We start from the raw sequence: 17,557 nt of genomic DNA on the forward strand, positions 1-17,557 counted from the left end.
TGGAAATGATCTTGTTGGCTAAAAGTGTGTACAAGTTGGTGCGCAACTACTCGTTCACTTTAAACAAATTCTCATGCATCCTTCAACAGTCTAACAAGTCCTGCGGTTATGGGAGAATGGGGAAAGTGACAAGTGATGGACATTGCTGGGACTCATAGTCATGAACCTGAATGCAGGCAGGTCAAGACTTTGGTCACTCTGCATTGACCGGAGGTGATACTGTAGTCTAGCAGCATCTTGATCGACTAGTCTGCTCTATTCAGGGACAGTACCACTGATCTCAATACTAGGAGGGGGACTCAAAAAGGTGCCCTAATAATTGCTCATCTTGAACAGCCCTGACCAGTTTACCACGGCTGGAGGGTGGCCCATCATGTGGTTGAAATTCAAATACGCTTTGAAAAGTTCCTTTTTGTCTCAATGTTTTGACATGGAATGTCTATACACTCCTTGACTGTCCAAACCAAACTGATCATCCTGTCAGGCAGACTGCTCAGGTTGCTCAACAGCCTAGAAGATACATATTGACATTGCAGCACTGGCAAGATGCAACTTGCTGATGAGGGTCAGTTGATTGAGGAGAGTGCTGGGTATACTTCCTTCTGCAAGGGATGCCCACAAAACAAGCCATACAATGCAGGAATAAGCTTTGCAACCAGAAAGGATCTTGTCTCTCGGCTGGAGAACATATCCACTGGTATAAATGATAGATTGATGAAGAGAGGCAGATATTATGCTTCACTGATTATTGCTGATGCACCAACAGTGACTAACTCTGAAGGAGGAATTTTATTTTGAACTAAATTACCTGATCCGATTGGCTCCCTGTGAAGAAAAGTTGATTGTTTTAGGCAACTTTAATGCTCGTGTTGGCCTCGATGACTCTATGTGGCATGGTGTACTTGGCAAACATGGCATCAACAAGATGAACAGCAATGGCCTACTTCTGCTAAGGACAGATGCTGAGCACCATCGAAATATTGAAAACACTATCTTCCGACTCTCCCAACAAATATAACACAATCTGGATGCACCTTTGCTCAAGTCATTGGCATTTGATTGAGCAGGTGTTGGTCCGACAATGGGACCTACAAGATGTGTGCATAACTTGGGTATTACATGGAGCTAATTGTTGTACTGACCACTGTCTTGTTCCATCAAAGCTTTCCCTCACTATTTGGCCAAAAATGTGTAAAAAACCATCAGTCAAGCTTATAAATATAGCTTGACTGAATGATCTATCAATTGCCGAACAATTTTCAACACAGCTAACTACTCTTTTAGAAACTCTTCCAATGATCAGTCATGACATAACTGCTGAATGGGTATCCTTGCGTGACACAATCGCTAACATTGTCGTGAATTGTGTTGGGCGTACGAAATGCCATTATGCGGACTGGTTTGATGAAAATGGTAATAAAATATTGAATCTCCTTGATGTCAGGTGACAAGTCCATGCTGTGCTCTTAGCTGACAAACTCTATGGGCTGAAATAGGCCAGATATAGGGCAGCCTGCAGTACACTCCAGTCCAAACTCTGCCACACGCAAAATATGTGGTTTGACCATAACGCAGAGGAATCACACACTCTTGCTGATAAACATGACTCCAAAGGTTTCTGTGAGGCAGTCAAATCTGTGTATGGCCTACCCTATCTATCTTGACACCACTACCAAGTGCTGATGCTGAATCTCCCACCACAGATCGCACTGCCTTCCACCAATGGTGGCACAAAGATTTTAGTGAACTACTTACTTGTTCATCTACTGTTTCTGATGAGTCACTAAATAATGTCTAGAAACAGCCCACATCTACTGCACTTGCCAAACCACACATGAGCTAAGGTGTTGAAGGCTGTTCAAGTAATGAAAAATAATAAATTCCCCAGCTCCAATGTCATTCCAGTTGAAGTTTTCAAACACAGAGAAAATCTTCTCATTGACAAGCTCTTCGAATTTTTCTTACCTGTCCGGCTTCAAGAAATTACACCATAACAACTGAAAGATGCCAACATTGTCACTATTTATAAGTGTAAAGACTCAAACAGCGACTGTGGTAACTACTGAGGTATCTCTTTGCTCTCTGTGGCCACCAAGATTCTTGCATGGATCCTCTTGAACCACTCCTGACCCAAATCATCGACAACATCCTAGCTGAGTCACAGTGCAGCTTTCGTGCTCAGTGGAGCACTACTGACATGATCTTCATCATGTGACTATTACAGGAAAAATGTCACAAACAGCATCAATCTTTATACATCTTACAAACTGCTTTGTTATGACAGCTTGTAACTTTGGCCTCACCATCAGCTGAATGAAAACCGAGATTATATATTAGCCAGCTCCTCAACAACGCTACCAAGATCCATCCATAAGGCTGGAAAGTTTTATGCTGCAAGCTGTCAAACAGTTTACATATCTTGGCAGCATATTGAACAACAAAGCTATAGTCAACCATGAAGTGAATGTAAGAATTAAGAAAGTCAGCACTACATATGATCGCCTCTATCACCAAATCTGAAAGCAACCTGGAATCTGTCTACAGAAAAAATCAAAGTCTATAATGCTGTTGTCCTCATGACATTGCTCTATGAGTGCGAAACATGGACCTCTGATCGACGACATATTAAAAAGCTTGACAATTTCCATTTGCAACATCTATGGTGATTGCTGCACATGACATGGCAGGACTGAGTTTCCAACACCGAAGTCCTAGTGAAAGCTGGTTCAGTTGGCATCAATGCTCATGTGATCCGCATCCAAATGAGATAGGCTGGCCATGTAATTCAAATGCCTGAGACCCATCTATCAAAACAAATCTTACATTCTGAATTAAGCTTCGGCAATTGTAAGCATGGAGGGCAGATGAAACTCTTCAAAGACACTGAAACAAAAACTGCAAAATGAACATTTCTTACTCGTCCTTTGAGCAACCGGCAATTGATCATACTGCATAGTGCCACATCATAAGGGTGGGTGGCCACGCCTTTGAGAAGAATCATGGGAGCAGCTGGAAGCACAGTGCCAGACACAGAAACAATGTGCAGCTCAATCAACACAATGAGGCAAATGGTTCTGTGGCCAGTGTGGTAAATGTTGTTCTTCCTGAACTGGAGTATGGAGTCACACAAAGACCCATTAGTACAAACTATGATCGTTGACATCATCCTCGAAGCTGAGGTGACCAGCTTATTATCATCATAGGTAGCTTCCTAACTACAGCTGTTTGAACTATTTTGAAAATTTGAAATTTTGACAAATATTCCACGAAATGTTATTGTAGCTTTTTCAAAGTCATTCCCCGCCCCACCCCCAATTCCAAACCCTGAGATTTCCTGAGACAACATGGGTGGGATAAGGCAAGTAGTCCCTGACCTTATGTCTCCTAAGGAAGTATAGCTTACTCAGCACAAGCATTATCTTTTCCAGGGATTCCAGCAGGTTCCCAGGGGCTGATGCCATAGAAAGCAGCTCTTGTCTGGTGTTGCACCTCTTTGCCTATTGATTTTACAGAGCTCCAAATACATGATCACACATTCAAATGCCTATAGAGTCAGAGGGAGATGATGGATGAAACTAAATAGCTTTTACAAATGATGTTAAAAAATGATTTGATATCAAATTTGCAACAGAATTTATTTATAGAACTAAAACAAAAGAACTAAAAATTATATTTCTTGCTTTGCTTACCTGAAAAGGACTAGAATGAGATTGTGTTCTCCTTGCAACAGCTAACATAGGTTCACAGATTTTAAAGTCAGAAGGGATCATTATGATTAACTAGTCTGACTTCCTGCATAACATAAGCTGTAGAACTTCACCCAATACCATCTGCAATATTCATCTCCTAAGATTATTAAAATACTGGTTTTCCCACTCCTGAATTTCTGGTGCAGCTTGAAATTGTGACTCACTTGTTTCCTTGTGTATGCATAAACGTTACATAAGTATCTTCAAGGCCGGCACAGCTCAAGTAATAATACTGGTTAGTTAACTGCTGCCCTTAGGCCAGCAGGAAAAGCTATTTTTGTATTTTGTTGTTAACAAGGGACGCATACTTGAACGTAATTAATTAAAAAAATTGTGTTAAAAATGGTTTCAGATACTGCAGCTGCACTAGTCCACTCATCTCATTTTTGTGGTTTTGCAATCTCCATTCTTCTATTTTGAAGTGTTTTTCTCACATAATAAAGGGAGAATAAGACACAAAGAAGCAAACTAGAAACATATTAAAGCCCCAAAATCTTGTGCTTAACTTTAAGCATGTATGGTAACTGCTGGCAGAACACGGGCCTTAATGAATACATATCCAAGGGAAAGAGTGAAACTGGTTATACATAACCCCTCTCAAATAAACAAAACAGAAAAAAATTAGACAATTTTCCCCTCTAATTCCTGTTCAGCGATATTAATTTTAAGAGTTACTTGTAACAACAGTAGGTCAAAAATGTCGATACTGAAGTGAGATTTTTAATTTTTTTAAGTTGATTTAAGTTTTAAGTTCTCAGTAATGAATGATATGACTCTACTTTAAATATGGAGAACCGTCCTAACCAGATCCTAAGAATTCTGGATAAAATCTTGAGAAATGTGCACCCCAAACCTGAGGCCCATATGTAAACTGGGCTCTGTATGTACCCATAAGGTTGAGTGTTGACACAACACCAGGTCTTGTGCACACTCCTGAACTGGAGTGCCTGTTATTGAAGATTTTGCATAGAACCTCCCACCTGAGAATCTGAGAGTGCTTTGTAACATTAATGATTCAATGCTTATATCTTTCTAATGAAGCAGCTCAGTAATATTAGTCTAATTTACAGATGGGTAAACTAAGGCACAAACATCCAGTAATTTGCCCATGATTTAAAAGAAAGTGAAATTTGGCAGGGGAGAGAATTAATTGACCATTGTTTTAAATCTATATCCATTACGAAACCACCTTATTGTGACACACAAATACCGACACGCTTTTCATATCTTTCTGCCAGGAATTCATCATGAAAGGATACGATCATTTCCTTTGAACAGTGGCCTTCCTGTTACCATTTCTGCCATAATACAGCCCACTGACCAAATGTCAACTGAAATAAAAAAAAAAATAAAAAAAAAATCAGTAACATTAAATTGGTGAATTATATTTTTAAATCCCCTCACAAATGTATGGTTAAAATACAGTTTCAGTTATACTTTTTTAAAGAAGCGTATTAATATAGTTGATCCTTTATACAGAAAATAAATGTCTACCAAAAGCAAGTTGCAATAATGTAACTGGTGTTCATGACCAGGCCACCAGGAGAGGGTAGCTGCTCAATACCAAGCTGATGCATACAGGAAGTAATTCTTCCAGTCATCTAGGAAGGGACTACAGCTACCTTCATGCTTCTTTAGTACCCCTTCTTTGCTGAATGGTTTGCCTTCCAGTTGGAGTTAGGGTACAATCTGCAACATCCTGCAGAAGGATTACAGCATGTAGCAAGGGTAGAGCTCGCTACCACCTATGTCCAAACCCAGACTGCCTTTTTCTCTCTCTACGCTGGAGTTTAATTTCTGAAAATTGACAACAAAGGATTACCCAAATTTTTTAACCGCAGGGAACTTGCTCTTAATTACATTACTGTTCTACATTTTCACTAGGGCTGTCAAGCGATTAAAAAAATTAATCATGATTAATCGCACTATTAAACAATAATAGATACAATTTGTTTAAATATTTTTGATGTCTTCTACATTTTCAAATATATTGATTTCAATTATAACACAAAATACAAAGTGTACAGTGCTCACTTTATATTTATTTTTTATTACACATATTTACACGGTAAAAAACAGAGTATTTTTCAATTCACCTAATACAATTACTGTAGTGCAATCTTTTTATCATGAAAGTTGAACTCAGAAATGTAGAATTATGTACAAAACCCCCTGTATTCAAAAATAAAACAATGTAAAACTTTAGAGCCTACAAGTCCAATCAGTCCTACTTCTTGTGCAGCCAATCATTCAGACAAATTTGTTTACATTTGCAGAAAATAATGCTGCCTGCTTCTTCTTTACAATGTCACCTGAAAGTGAGAACAGACATTTGCATGGTACTGTTGTAGTCGACCTTGCAAGATATTTACATTGCAGATGCGCTAAAGATTCATAATAGACGTTAAGGTCTCAGAATGAACCATTATGATCACTAGTCTGATCTCCTGCACAATGCAGGCCCAAGAATCTCACCCACACTCCTGTACACCAAACCCCGTACCTATGCTGATTACTGAAGGCTCAAATCATATGTCCCTTGATGCTTCATTACATCCATTCGTAGAGACATGTGTCCATGCTATGACTGTTCTGCTCAATAACTACAACAAAGCAGTGCGAGGCGACACATATTTATTTTTCATCTCTGAGTCTGATGCCACCAGCAGAAGGTTGATTTTCTTTTTGGTGTTTTGGTGCTGTAGTTCTGCATCAGAATGTTTGCTCTTTTAAGACTTCTAAAAGCATGCTCCACATCTAGCCTCTCGCAGATTTGGAAGGCATTTCAGATTCTTAAATCTTGGGGTTGAGTGCTGTAGTTATCTTTAGAAATTTCACACTGGTATCTTGTTTACATTTGACAAATTTGCAGTGAAAGTGTTCTTAAAACTAACAACATGTACCGAGTCATCACCCGAGACTGCTATATTACATGAAATAGTATAGCAGAATGCAGAGCAGGGAGACATACAATTCTCCTCAAGGAACACAGTCACAAATTTAATTAATGCATTATTTTTTGAACAAGCATATCATCAGCATGGAAGCATGTCCTCTCGAACAATGACCAAGCAGCTGAATAGGCATATGAAATCTTTAGCATATATGGCACACATAAATATCTTGGGATGCCTGCTACAACAGTGTTATGCGAATGCCTGTTCTCACTTTTAGGTGACACTGTAATTAAGAAGTGGGCAGCATTATCTCCCGTAAATGTAAACAAACTTGTTTCTCTTCGTGATTGGCTGAACAGGAAGTAGGACTGAGTGTGGACTTGTAGGTTCTAAAGTTTTACATTGGTTTGTTTTTGAGTGTAGTTACGTAACAAAAAACCCTACATTTGTAAGTTGCACTTTCATGATAAAGAGATTGCACTACAGTACTTGTATGAGGTGAATTGAAAAATATTGTTTCTTATATCATTTTTACAGTGCAAATATTTGTAATCAAAATAATATAAAGTTAGCACTATACACTTTGTGTTCTGTGTTGTAATAGAAATCGATATATTTGAAAACAGAAAAACATCCAAAAATATTTAATAAATTTCATTTGGTATTCTATTGTTTAACAGTGTGATTAATCACAATTAATTTTTAAAATCACGATTAATTTTTGAGTTAATCGTGTGAGTTAATTGCAATTAATCGACACCCCTAATTTTCACATATTCTCACCATCATTTTTCATTTTTCTCTGAGGAACAAAGATATGGTCATATATTACTTAATTCAGTGCATACGTGGGAACTGCTAAGACTATTCAAAGCAAGGATGTTGATCTTAGCACCCACACATACACATTACCTGTTTGAGTATAATGCATCCAATTAAGTATAACCTCCGGAGCTCTGTACCATCGAGTAACCACGTAGCCTGTCATTTCACTGTCTGTATGCCTTGCCAGCCCAAAATCCAGAATCTAGATTGGAAGAACAAAATGAATGCAGAGATATTCCAACTGGAGACAATAGAAAAAGTGAACATTTCATATAGATGTTTTCTTGCTGCAATGTAAAATTTTGAAAGAAACAGCATATAAGTTACGTTTCAGAATGCTTCTCTCCCACTTATGATACTTTAACAAAAATGGAGCTGCTGAGCTTTATAAATATACTGAAGGAAACAGTAAATTCTTTAATTAATTTTATTAAAATATTGGTCAAATATTTCATTCTACTAACAAAACTCCCTGTCCAAGGAATCACCATCAAACCTTTCCAGAGTTACCTAAGATAGATTACTTCCTTATACTTCTATCACCCTCATTCTTGTCGCAGCCGAGTGCCACACAATCTTTAATGTATTCATTCTAATAGCACCCCTATGAGGTAGGGAAGTACTGTTATCTCCATTCTACAGATGGGGAACAGAGGCAGAGAGACACTTATCCAAGGTCACAGATGAAGTCTGAGGCAAGCCAGGGTAGGGAACTGAACCTGAGTCTCAGGCTACTGCTTTAACCAACCTTCCTCTCTTTTCTTCTTCTGAAGGGCCTTTTAAAGAGTTCAAGGCCCACCGGTGATACATTCAGAATTATAAAGTTATATATGATTAAACTTACTTATTCATTAAACTATTATTGCAGCCTCTTGGATATTTATCTATACAGCTAGCCATTTCCAGTAGCAACCACTTGAAAATACAAGTACAAGCCTGGGTCAACTTCTACAAAATGCTCCAAATCAGAGGACTAGCTGCAGGACCAGTTAAAGCAAGAGGCCAACAGTGAACAGGCTCATAGCCAGTAGTGAGAAATTACTAACCAGAAAAGTGAGCCTCCTGGATGAAGTGAATTAACAGATTTATGGGAAAAATGTACCCATCCACTGGCTTGTTGAAAAATAGAACTGAATGGACAGTCTATGGGAGGGAAGATTTAAAAAACATAATACATGCTTGAATATGTAGATCTACTAATGAAATAACTGCTAAAATTTCCATGCTTACCAGACTGCATGGATGTCTTATGGACAGAGATTTATATTACTAACACTCACTGATGCTGCAAAAGGACACGGTATTTGTAGCACGTGGACTATAATTCAACCATTTAAAATACTTCACTATTCAATAAAATAGTATCATCACTCTCCTGGCACTAATGAAAAAGGAAAGTTATATTAGGTTGTTATTCATGGATGCAGGATGTAAAATGTAAATATTATGGCTTTATTCTCACTGCATCACATTAACATAATTTCCATATTTCATATCAGCTGAGCTGTCAACTGCATTTAAAACAGAAATGGGATGCAAAGTGGAAAGAGAGATCTGCTATGTTTACCAATAATTTCCACCTTGCTCAATGGCACTTAATTCCTATTTTATACTACATCACCCATAAACGTTCTCATTTAAATACTGGACACAAGGCAAATAAATATCTTCCAAAAAAGGATAGCAAGATATACTTTTAAATGAAGCATCCAGACATCTTATAACAATGTTCTCCACTAGGTCTTCACAAGACACCAAAGAAAAGAAATGCAACACTTCTATGGTCTGTATCATTTACATTAAACTTATTATTACTTTATATAGTTTTTTTGATTTGCCAGACTAAGATCTGTGGTTTCACTGAGCGCTAGAAACAATTTCAATATATTGCAAATCTTGGTGTATTTATTTAGTAAAGGTAGCTAACAATTACAAAAATAGTTAGTACATATGTTATGCATAGGGTTGGGCAAAATGTTTAAAAAATTTTTTTTTGAGGGGTAGGCAAAAAATGCAGATACAGTAACACAGAAATATTTCACAAATTTGTGTCAGTTTTGCCAAATTGTTCTGGTAAGAAAAAATAGCTTCCCTCCCCCCACAAAAAACAATTTTGTTTTGACATTTTTAAGTGGAATGTTTCAATTTTTCACTTTGAAAGAACTTTCTGTTTCAGCATTTTTGTTAATTTTATTAAAACATTATAAAAAATTAAAATGGTCAAAATCTAAAAAAACCCCAACCCATTTCGCTTAACCTGAAATATCCCCCTTCTGCTTTTCAATTCACTGAAAATGTTAAAAAAATTGGTTTTGGTTCAATCCAAAATGGAATTTAAAAAAGAAGTTTTGGAATGTCAGCAAACAAAAAAATCCATTATTTGCCCAGCTGTAGTCATGCAGCCTTTTTAGGATTTTCATTTTCTTTTGTACAGAGTAAATGTTTATTCATTCTTATGAACAGATTTCTAATTATAATGGTTAAGATTATCACAGTTAAGGTTGCACTACAATTTCCATATCAAGCTGCTATTTTCATACATTTTTGACCTAAACGTTTAACCTTTTGGCCTGGAATTTACCATAGTGGAAAGTAATAAACAACTTTGGGCACAATTGCTTTAGCTACTTTAAAGTTAAGAATAGGATGGTGGAAAACATATCTCCCCACTGCAAAAATAAATACATAAATAAATATATAAAACTCAGTGGTTTGAGCATTGGCCTGCTAAACCCAGGGTTGTGAGTTCAATCCTTGAGGGGACCATTTAGGGAACTGGGGCAAAAATCTGTCTGGGGATTAGTCCTGCCTTGAGCAGGGGGTTGGACTAGATGAGGTCCCTTCCAACTGTGATAGACAGTCTATAAACAGGCCTTAATGTCTAGTATGCATTTTGTTAAGTAAGTGTAGGGGGAAAAAAATAAATTTGATGACTTTGAAAATGCATGACCAAGCATGTGCTTTAGAAAGTTACGCTAAGCTCTTAGCTGGGGATTTAAAGATGGATGTGGTGCACAGTTAAGAGAACAGCTATACCCCACAGGCCCATTAGCTGTGGAGAAAGAGGCTTTCAAATTATGCTCATAAAAGCAGTGGAGTTTATTAATTCTGTATGTTAGTGAACAATGAACTTGTGCACCTTGCAAGCTCTGCAAAATGTTTCACTCCCAGAGAAGGTGGCAGAGGTTGTTAAGTTTTTAAAGCTGCAGGTATTTTAGTGATGAGATTACAGCCTGTTTGGAACCAAATTTCCCCAATTCTGGACAGAGGCATTATAACTCCACTGAAGTCAATGGAGTTACACTGGCATTAATGAGACAAGAATCAGGCCCTTCGCCTGCATTTCTTACACAGACTAGTCTACGATGCTCCCTGCTGTTTACAGGTACCAGGTGTCTTTTCACAACTGATGCCTGATAATTACCAGCCTTGCTTATTTCTTTCTCCATTTTTATAAAATAAACTTTAGAAATTACTGCAACATTAAGCAAAGTTAAGTACTTGAAAGTCAGGAAATGTCTTTATATGATCTTAATTTATCTCAGGGGTATCCAACCTATGGCACTCGTGCCAAAGGCGGCACGCGAGCTGATTTTCAGTGGCACTCACGCTGCCCAGGTCCTGGCCACTGGTCCGGGGGGGCTCTACATTTTAATTTAATTTTAAATGAAGCTTCTTAAACATTTTAAAAACCTTATTTACTTTACATACAACAATAGTTTAGTTATATATTATAGACTTATAGAAAGAGACCTTCTAAAAACATTACAATATATTTCTGGCATGCAAAACCTTAAATTAGAGTGAATAAATGAAGACTCAGCACAGCACTTCTGAAAGATTGCCGACCCCTGATTTATCTTAATACTCGTTTATCTAAGGTTATAATATCCCTTTAACAAGGGGAATCTGTAAGTGGCTGGATCCACCAGGTTAAATCTGCTTTATTAGCAGACTTAAGGCTCCAGAGAATTGGAGGGAGTCTATATTATATTGAGAGCTGGGCAGGAAATGGTTTCCCATCCTGCACACATTTTCAGTATTTCAAAATCTTTTCCATTTCACATTGGAAGAAAATCGAGATCTTTTGAATTTTTTGTTTTGTAATAAAATGACACCTACCCACGAGTATCCCTCTGGTTTCGGCATTCACCTGGCACGTGGGAGACAAAAGCTCCTACTCTAACTCTCTCCTACAGTTTCTTTGCCCTAACCACTGGGAATTTGCTACTTTAGGATGGGTCTCGCTCTCTCTCTCTCTCACTTTGAGCAGAAATTCTGTCCTGGACCTAAAAAACCTCCTCAATACAAGTTTTGACCCTTTCACATGAAAAAGTTTTGATTTTGCAGAATCAGCATTTTCCAACAAAAATGTTTTTTCGACAGATTCCCAACCAACTCTAATTACAGTGCCTTGGTGCAGGTATGGCGCGTTAAAGTTGTGCACTAAAACTTAACTTTTCAGTGTGCCAACTCTTCCAATTTTATCATGAATCTTGTACTGCTGAATGTTTTTCTTAAAGTCCCAGTCCAGAAGTCATGCAACTAGGGGAGAATTTGAACAACAACTTTTTGTCCCATGTGTAACCAAAAGGCTCAAAAACCGAGGGGGGGGGGAACCTCCCAAATCCCAAATTTATTATTGTTTAAAATTTTCATTATTTATAATCCAATCTCATAATTTTTTGAAGCCTTACTTATGATTTTTGAATGCTTGGTGTTGACAATACTGCTTTTGTACTTCCTGATTTTTGAATGATTGACTATGCACAGTTTTTGAGTTTAATTGTTGAATCACTTACTAGCCTTTTATGAAGGTGATGTTTATAACTTTGGCAACCCCTCCAATAAGATAGCTCCCATAGAAACAAGTTCCACAAAATAAATAAGACTGGAAACCTTGGGGAGAGAATACCTTTTAATTCATTAGAAAGACAAGGTATGTGAGGTAATATCTTTTATTTGACCAACTTCCACTGGTGAGAGAGACAAGCTTTTGAGCTATACAGAGTTCTTCTTTAGGTCTGGGAAACGTACTAAGAGTGTCACAGCCGAATACTAAATAAAAACAGACAGTTTAGCATAAATAGTTAGCACATATTCTAAGGGACCATTCCAGGTGAAGTGGCAGCTGGAAGCAGTCTGAATCTACTGACCTCCTATAAGGGATATAACCAGAAGTCTTATAATAAGCTGATGGAGACATGTATAAATCACATTTAATAAAGATTTCTTATTTGCTTTTTCATTACAAACTCTCCACTACAATTAAACAAATACATATTGTGTATTTTGCATAATTATTTCTGGCGAATAAATATTATGCTGTAACACACTGATGGACTGGAAGATTCCCAAGACGGAGAAGAAGCAGAGTGATAAAATCAGATTCAGTATTTCAGCTTAATGATCTAAAGCAAATCTTGCAGATGCCAGCGCCTACTTGCACAACAGTTCAACAGGAATCTGCTTAGGGCAGACTCATATGCAGGGACAATCGAACAGAAGAAACATCTCATACCTCTTTCCATGTATAAATGTCTTAGAAGCAGAAGTGCTGACTTCCTAATTTCCCTGGGGGTGCCTGACTCCGCTCTGCCCTAGCTCCTACCCCACTCCACCCTTTCCCCCAGACCCCATTCCCGCCCTTTCTTCCCCCTTCTCCACCCTTGCCCTTCTCTTTCTGCCCCTTTCCGCCTCCTCCCCGAGCATGCCCTGCCCTCACTCCTCCCCACCCCCCCACACCTCCTGCATGCCGCTGAACAGCTGATCTGTGGTGGGTAGGAGGCGCTGAGAGGGAGGGGGAGGAGCTGATTAGCAGGGCCCACCAGTGAGTGGGAGGTGCTGGGGGGGAGGGGAAGGAACTGATCAGTGGGGCCACTGGTGGGTGCTGAGCATCCACTATTTTTTTCCCCATGGGAGTTCCAGCCCGGGAGCTCCAGCCCTGGAGCACCCACAGAGCCGACATCTATGCTTAGAAGATCTTAAATACTTCCCCTAATTAACAAAAAAGTTACCAACTGTCCAATTAAAGGACACAAGCTATTCTGGAAACCAACTAGAGCCAGTACTGCTGTTAGGAAACTTTACAGCATGCATTTAACATTGTCACTGGCTCTCCTAGTTTCAGTGTCTTTTTAAAAGAAACAAGAGCCTCATTTCTGATGTGTAAATTTAGGGCCAGATTCTGATATCTCGCTCACGTTGAATAGCACTGTACTGAAGTGGGTGGGACTAGGTCTGGTGTAAAATGGTATTCAACATGAGAAAAGGTATCACAGCAACGCCCTTACACACTAGCTGCCTTTTGGCAACATGGACATTAACTTTTTTGGGAAAAGTCAGTTTTTTAGCTGAGTGACTACATGACAAAATAAGTAGATATTCATCACAGTTTATGTATTACACATACCTAGACCTGAAGTAGAGCTCTTTGTAAGCTCGAAAAGCTTGTCTTTCTCACCAACAGAAGTTGGTCCAATAAAAGATATTACCACACTCACCTTGTCTAATATGGCTACAACACTACTGCATACATACCTACACTGATTATTATAGTTTATACAATTATGAGGGAACATACACCCTTACAGCAATCCACTCTGCAAACCACAGGTCTGTGTATAAACAGTCGTCTTCTTATATCCACTCTAAAGCAGCCAATTTCAATTTTTACAGTAGGTTTTGCCACCCTTTCTCCAACGCTGTAGGGAATTCCTGGCAGTGTTGATCTCAGCAATAACTTGTGGTTGTGCTGTCATTATCATGGACCCATGCCATAGGCTTGCTCACCTAACAGTTATCCTCTGCACATCCAACTGTTATGTGAACTCATTACCAATACTTAGTATCATAGCTGAATTTCCTTATGCGCTGAAGCTTCTGAAGGAAGATGTTAAATAAGACTGCAACTAATATTGATTTTGACTGATATTGAATTTGATACTTTGCTATTTTGTCATGATTTTTTAGAAACAACAATCCTTTGGCCAATTTCAAACCACCTGACATAGCTCATATTCAAGCAAATGTGATGTAATTTAAAAAGCAGGATTTTATATGGCACTACTGAATGACTCACAAAAATCCATACAGATAACATCCACTGAATTCTATTTTTTTTTAAAAAAGCAGCAATTGAGTGTATTTGGCAAAGTTTTTCCTCTAGAAATAGTGCTACTTGCTTGGTTCCATAATCCTCTCAGAGGTCAATCATCCAATCAGCTGCTTGCAATCACTCAGAGTTGCGTAGATACACCCAATGAGATGATTAGGCTTTTGATGTTCAGGCCCGCCCCTCCCCCCAAATATAAGTTCCATTACTTTAGTATGGATTGAAGTCAGACATATGGGACAACAGTATTCAGAACCACTCTTCTTTTGGAAGATTGGTACCACATTTGGTTCCTCCTCCTGCTAACGTCCTGGGACAACATTTGGTCCTCCCTCACCTCATTTATCTGGTAATTCCCATATCTCCATGGCTCTTCAAAAGCCACAGGGTAAAATCCTAGCCCAACTGAAGCCAACAGGAGTTCTGTCATTGACTTGGTTTCACCCATGTTCTCCTATGCAGTGTGTTTGTAACAAATGCAACTGCATACTTCAAGAACTGTTTCCTACCTTCAATTCACAGTCTTCATTTACTGCTAAATTTCCAGGCTTTAGATCCTGTAAATATATCAAGTTTGAGATGGACTTTTACAACAAACAGAAAAATACACTTTATAAATAAAAACACTTGTGTTGTGTGAAGGAAATTGTGAAAGATAGGGCAATTTCTTGCAGTAGCATTGAAAAACCTTATTGAATGTTATGAGCTTCAAAAGTACTATTTTAAACAATGTGCCAGACAAGAAAGAACTTCTGAGACAAACAAAGGTAAGTGGGTTTCCTAGAAAATACCGGTGAGGAGATGAATGCAAATTCCCAACTCTGGCTCCACCCTTTTGAAGCTATATCCTGAGAAGAGAACCATTATCTGCTGATTACCTATTCCCAGAATCTGAAGATCAAAAGGCTCAAGCTATATAAAGGGGAAACAGACATTCCCGGAGTTGCTTGTTCTGAGTAAAAGCTGTTATGAACTTGTAACCATAGAAAAACCCTGGTGGGGTTTGAAAGATGGACCATCTACCAAAGTCTTTGCTGCAGTTGGGGGGATCTCTGGTAAGCTTATTAATAGGGCCCTACCAAATTCCCAGCTGTGAAAAACACCTCACGGACCGTGAAATCTGGTCTTTTGTGTACTTTTACCCTACTCCACAGATTTCATGGGGGAGACCAGCATTTCTCAAACTGGGGGTCCCGACCCAAAAGAGGGTCTCAGTGGGGGATCACAAGGTTATTGTAAGTGGGGGTTGCAGTATTGCCTTACTTCTGCACTGTGTTCAGAGCTGGGTGGCCAGAGAGCAGTGGCTCTGAAAGCAGCGCCCTGCCAGCAGCAGCGCAGAAGGGTGGCAATACCATACCATACCATGCTACCTGTACTTCCGCACTGCTGCCTTCAGAGCTGGGTAGCCAGAGAGTGGCGGCTGCTGGCTGTGGTCCCAGCTCTGAAGGCAGTAGCACAGAGTAAGGGTGGCCATACAATACCATGGCATCCTTACTTCTGTGCTGCAGCTGGTGGCGGCACAGAAGTAAGGGTGACAATACCACAATCCCCCTACAATAACCTTGAGACTCCACCCCCGCAAGTCCTCTTTTGGGTCAGGACCCCTACAGTTACAACACCATGAAATTTCAGATTTAAATGTCTGAAATCATGACATTTAATATTTTTTATATCCTATGACCGTGAAATTGACCAAAATGGACCGTGAATTTGGTAGGGCCCTACTTATTAGCATGCGTGTGGATTCTTTTGTTGTTTCTAATATGTTTTCTCTGTAATGCTTTCAGATAAGACTAAAAAAGCTTGCTAGGAAAAATTGTATAGTGACTTATAATGGTGGAAATTACAACTGTTCACAGCTTCTGAGGAGAAAGCAAAGAGCAGAAGCAGGCTTTTATAGGCAGTCTGGCTTGCTGGGGAACTCAGAGTAGACAGAGAACTGTGCAGCCTGAAAAATCCTGGTCAAGAGAGAGTGAGACGTGGTCTCTACCCAAGAGCGGCGATGAATGGGGAGCTGGAAGCTTAAGAATATGTGCCCTTGGTGGACCATGGAGTGGGAATATAGGTGCAGTTGTCCTGAACTATGACAGAAGTATTCTTTTGATATAATCACTCGAAACAGCAACAGATGTATTCTACATTATAATCAAGACCAGTGCACAAAATAGGGAGCACAACCATGACATTGTAAGAATCTGGAGATATGTGGGGTCTTTCTGCAATTTTTTCTTATGGAATGAAATTCTGTTCTAGTAACACAGTCTTGACGAAAAGTTTATTGCTACTGTTTGACTACAGAAAAAGAGAACTACCCTACATGCCTCATTAAAGTAATTAGTCTGGACATTAAAGCCTAATTGGGACTATTTAAAAACCAACATCGTTAAGTAAGGGATTCACATAAACTCAACTGAAATTAAATAGCTTTCCGTCAGTGCTGTTAAGCCACATATGTGTTCTTGGAAGAAGTCTTCAATGAAAAGGCCATTAATATTAATCGTGTTTATTACGGCAGTGCCCAAGGGCCAACCAAGAACAGAGCCCCATTGTGCTAGGCACTGTACAACCAGAGAAGAGTAGACGGTCTGAAGAAATTACAATCTAAATAGACAAGGTAGACCTAGGGTGAGGGAAGAGCTATAACACATAAGCAAATTGTTAATATATATCAGTATGCACCTAAGCAGATTGTTTACCCACCTGGAATGCTCTTGAGTATTAAAGGAAATAAACAAGATTTTATGATCACACCCTTCTTTAGCCAGAACATGCTCTCTCTCCTGTCTTAGGCAAAGTTTGGATAAAAAGGGATTTCCTGTTAATTTGACTTGCTTGAATGGAGGCTGTTACTTGTTACATTAAAATAATGCCAACAAGAAAGGGGCAGGTCTTGATCTCCCCACTGCCTCATAGCAACATCAGTATCCTTCTCCATTTAACTGCTGCTAGACTTTGAGACTATAGATAAGGGA

The 17,557-nt window shown here is 38.9% G+C and overlaps 1 protein-coding gene across 3 annotated transcripts in view; it reads right to left on the reverse strand.

The window, feature by feature from the left end:
• MAPK12 (mitogen-activated protein kinase 12) overlaps nucleotides 1-17,557 on the reverse strand; it is an 80,988-nt gene that overhangs the window by 8,564 nt on the left and 54,867 nt on the right. For all 3 annotated transcript variants that reach the window (XM_032769370.2, XM_032769369.2, XM_075065228.1), the window contains exons 6-8: nucleotides 15,095-15,142; nucleotides 7,559-7,673; nucleotides 5,009-5,080 (exon numbers count right to left, since the gene is read on the reverse strand). In XM_032769370.2, coding sequence (XP_032625261.1) covers nucleotides 5,009-5,080; nucleotides 7,559-7,673; nucleotides 15,095-15,142 — 235 coding nt within the window. The remainder of the gene's footprint in view (nucleotides 1-5,008; nucleotides 5,081-7,558; nucleotides 7,674-15,094; nucleotides 15,143-17,557) is intronic.

Source organism: Chelonoidis abingdonii, chromosome 1 (assembly GCF_003597395.2).
Source record: "Chelonoidis abingdonii isolate Lonesome George chromosome 1, CheloAbing_2.0, whole genome shotgun sequence".
Classification (NCBI taxonomy): domain Eukaryota; kingdom Metazoa; phylum Chordata; order Testudines; family Testudinidae; genus Chelonoidis; species Chelonoidis abingdonii.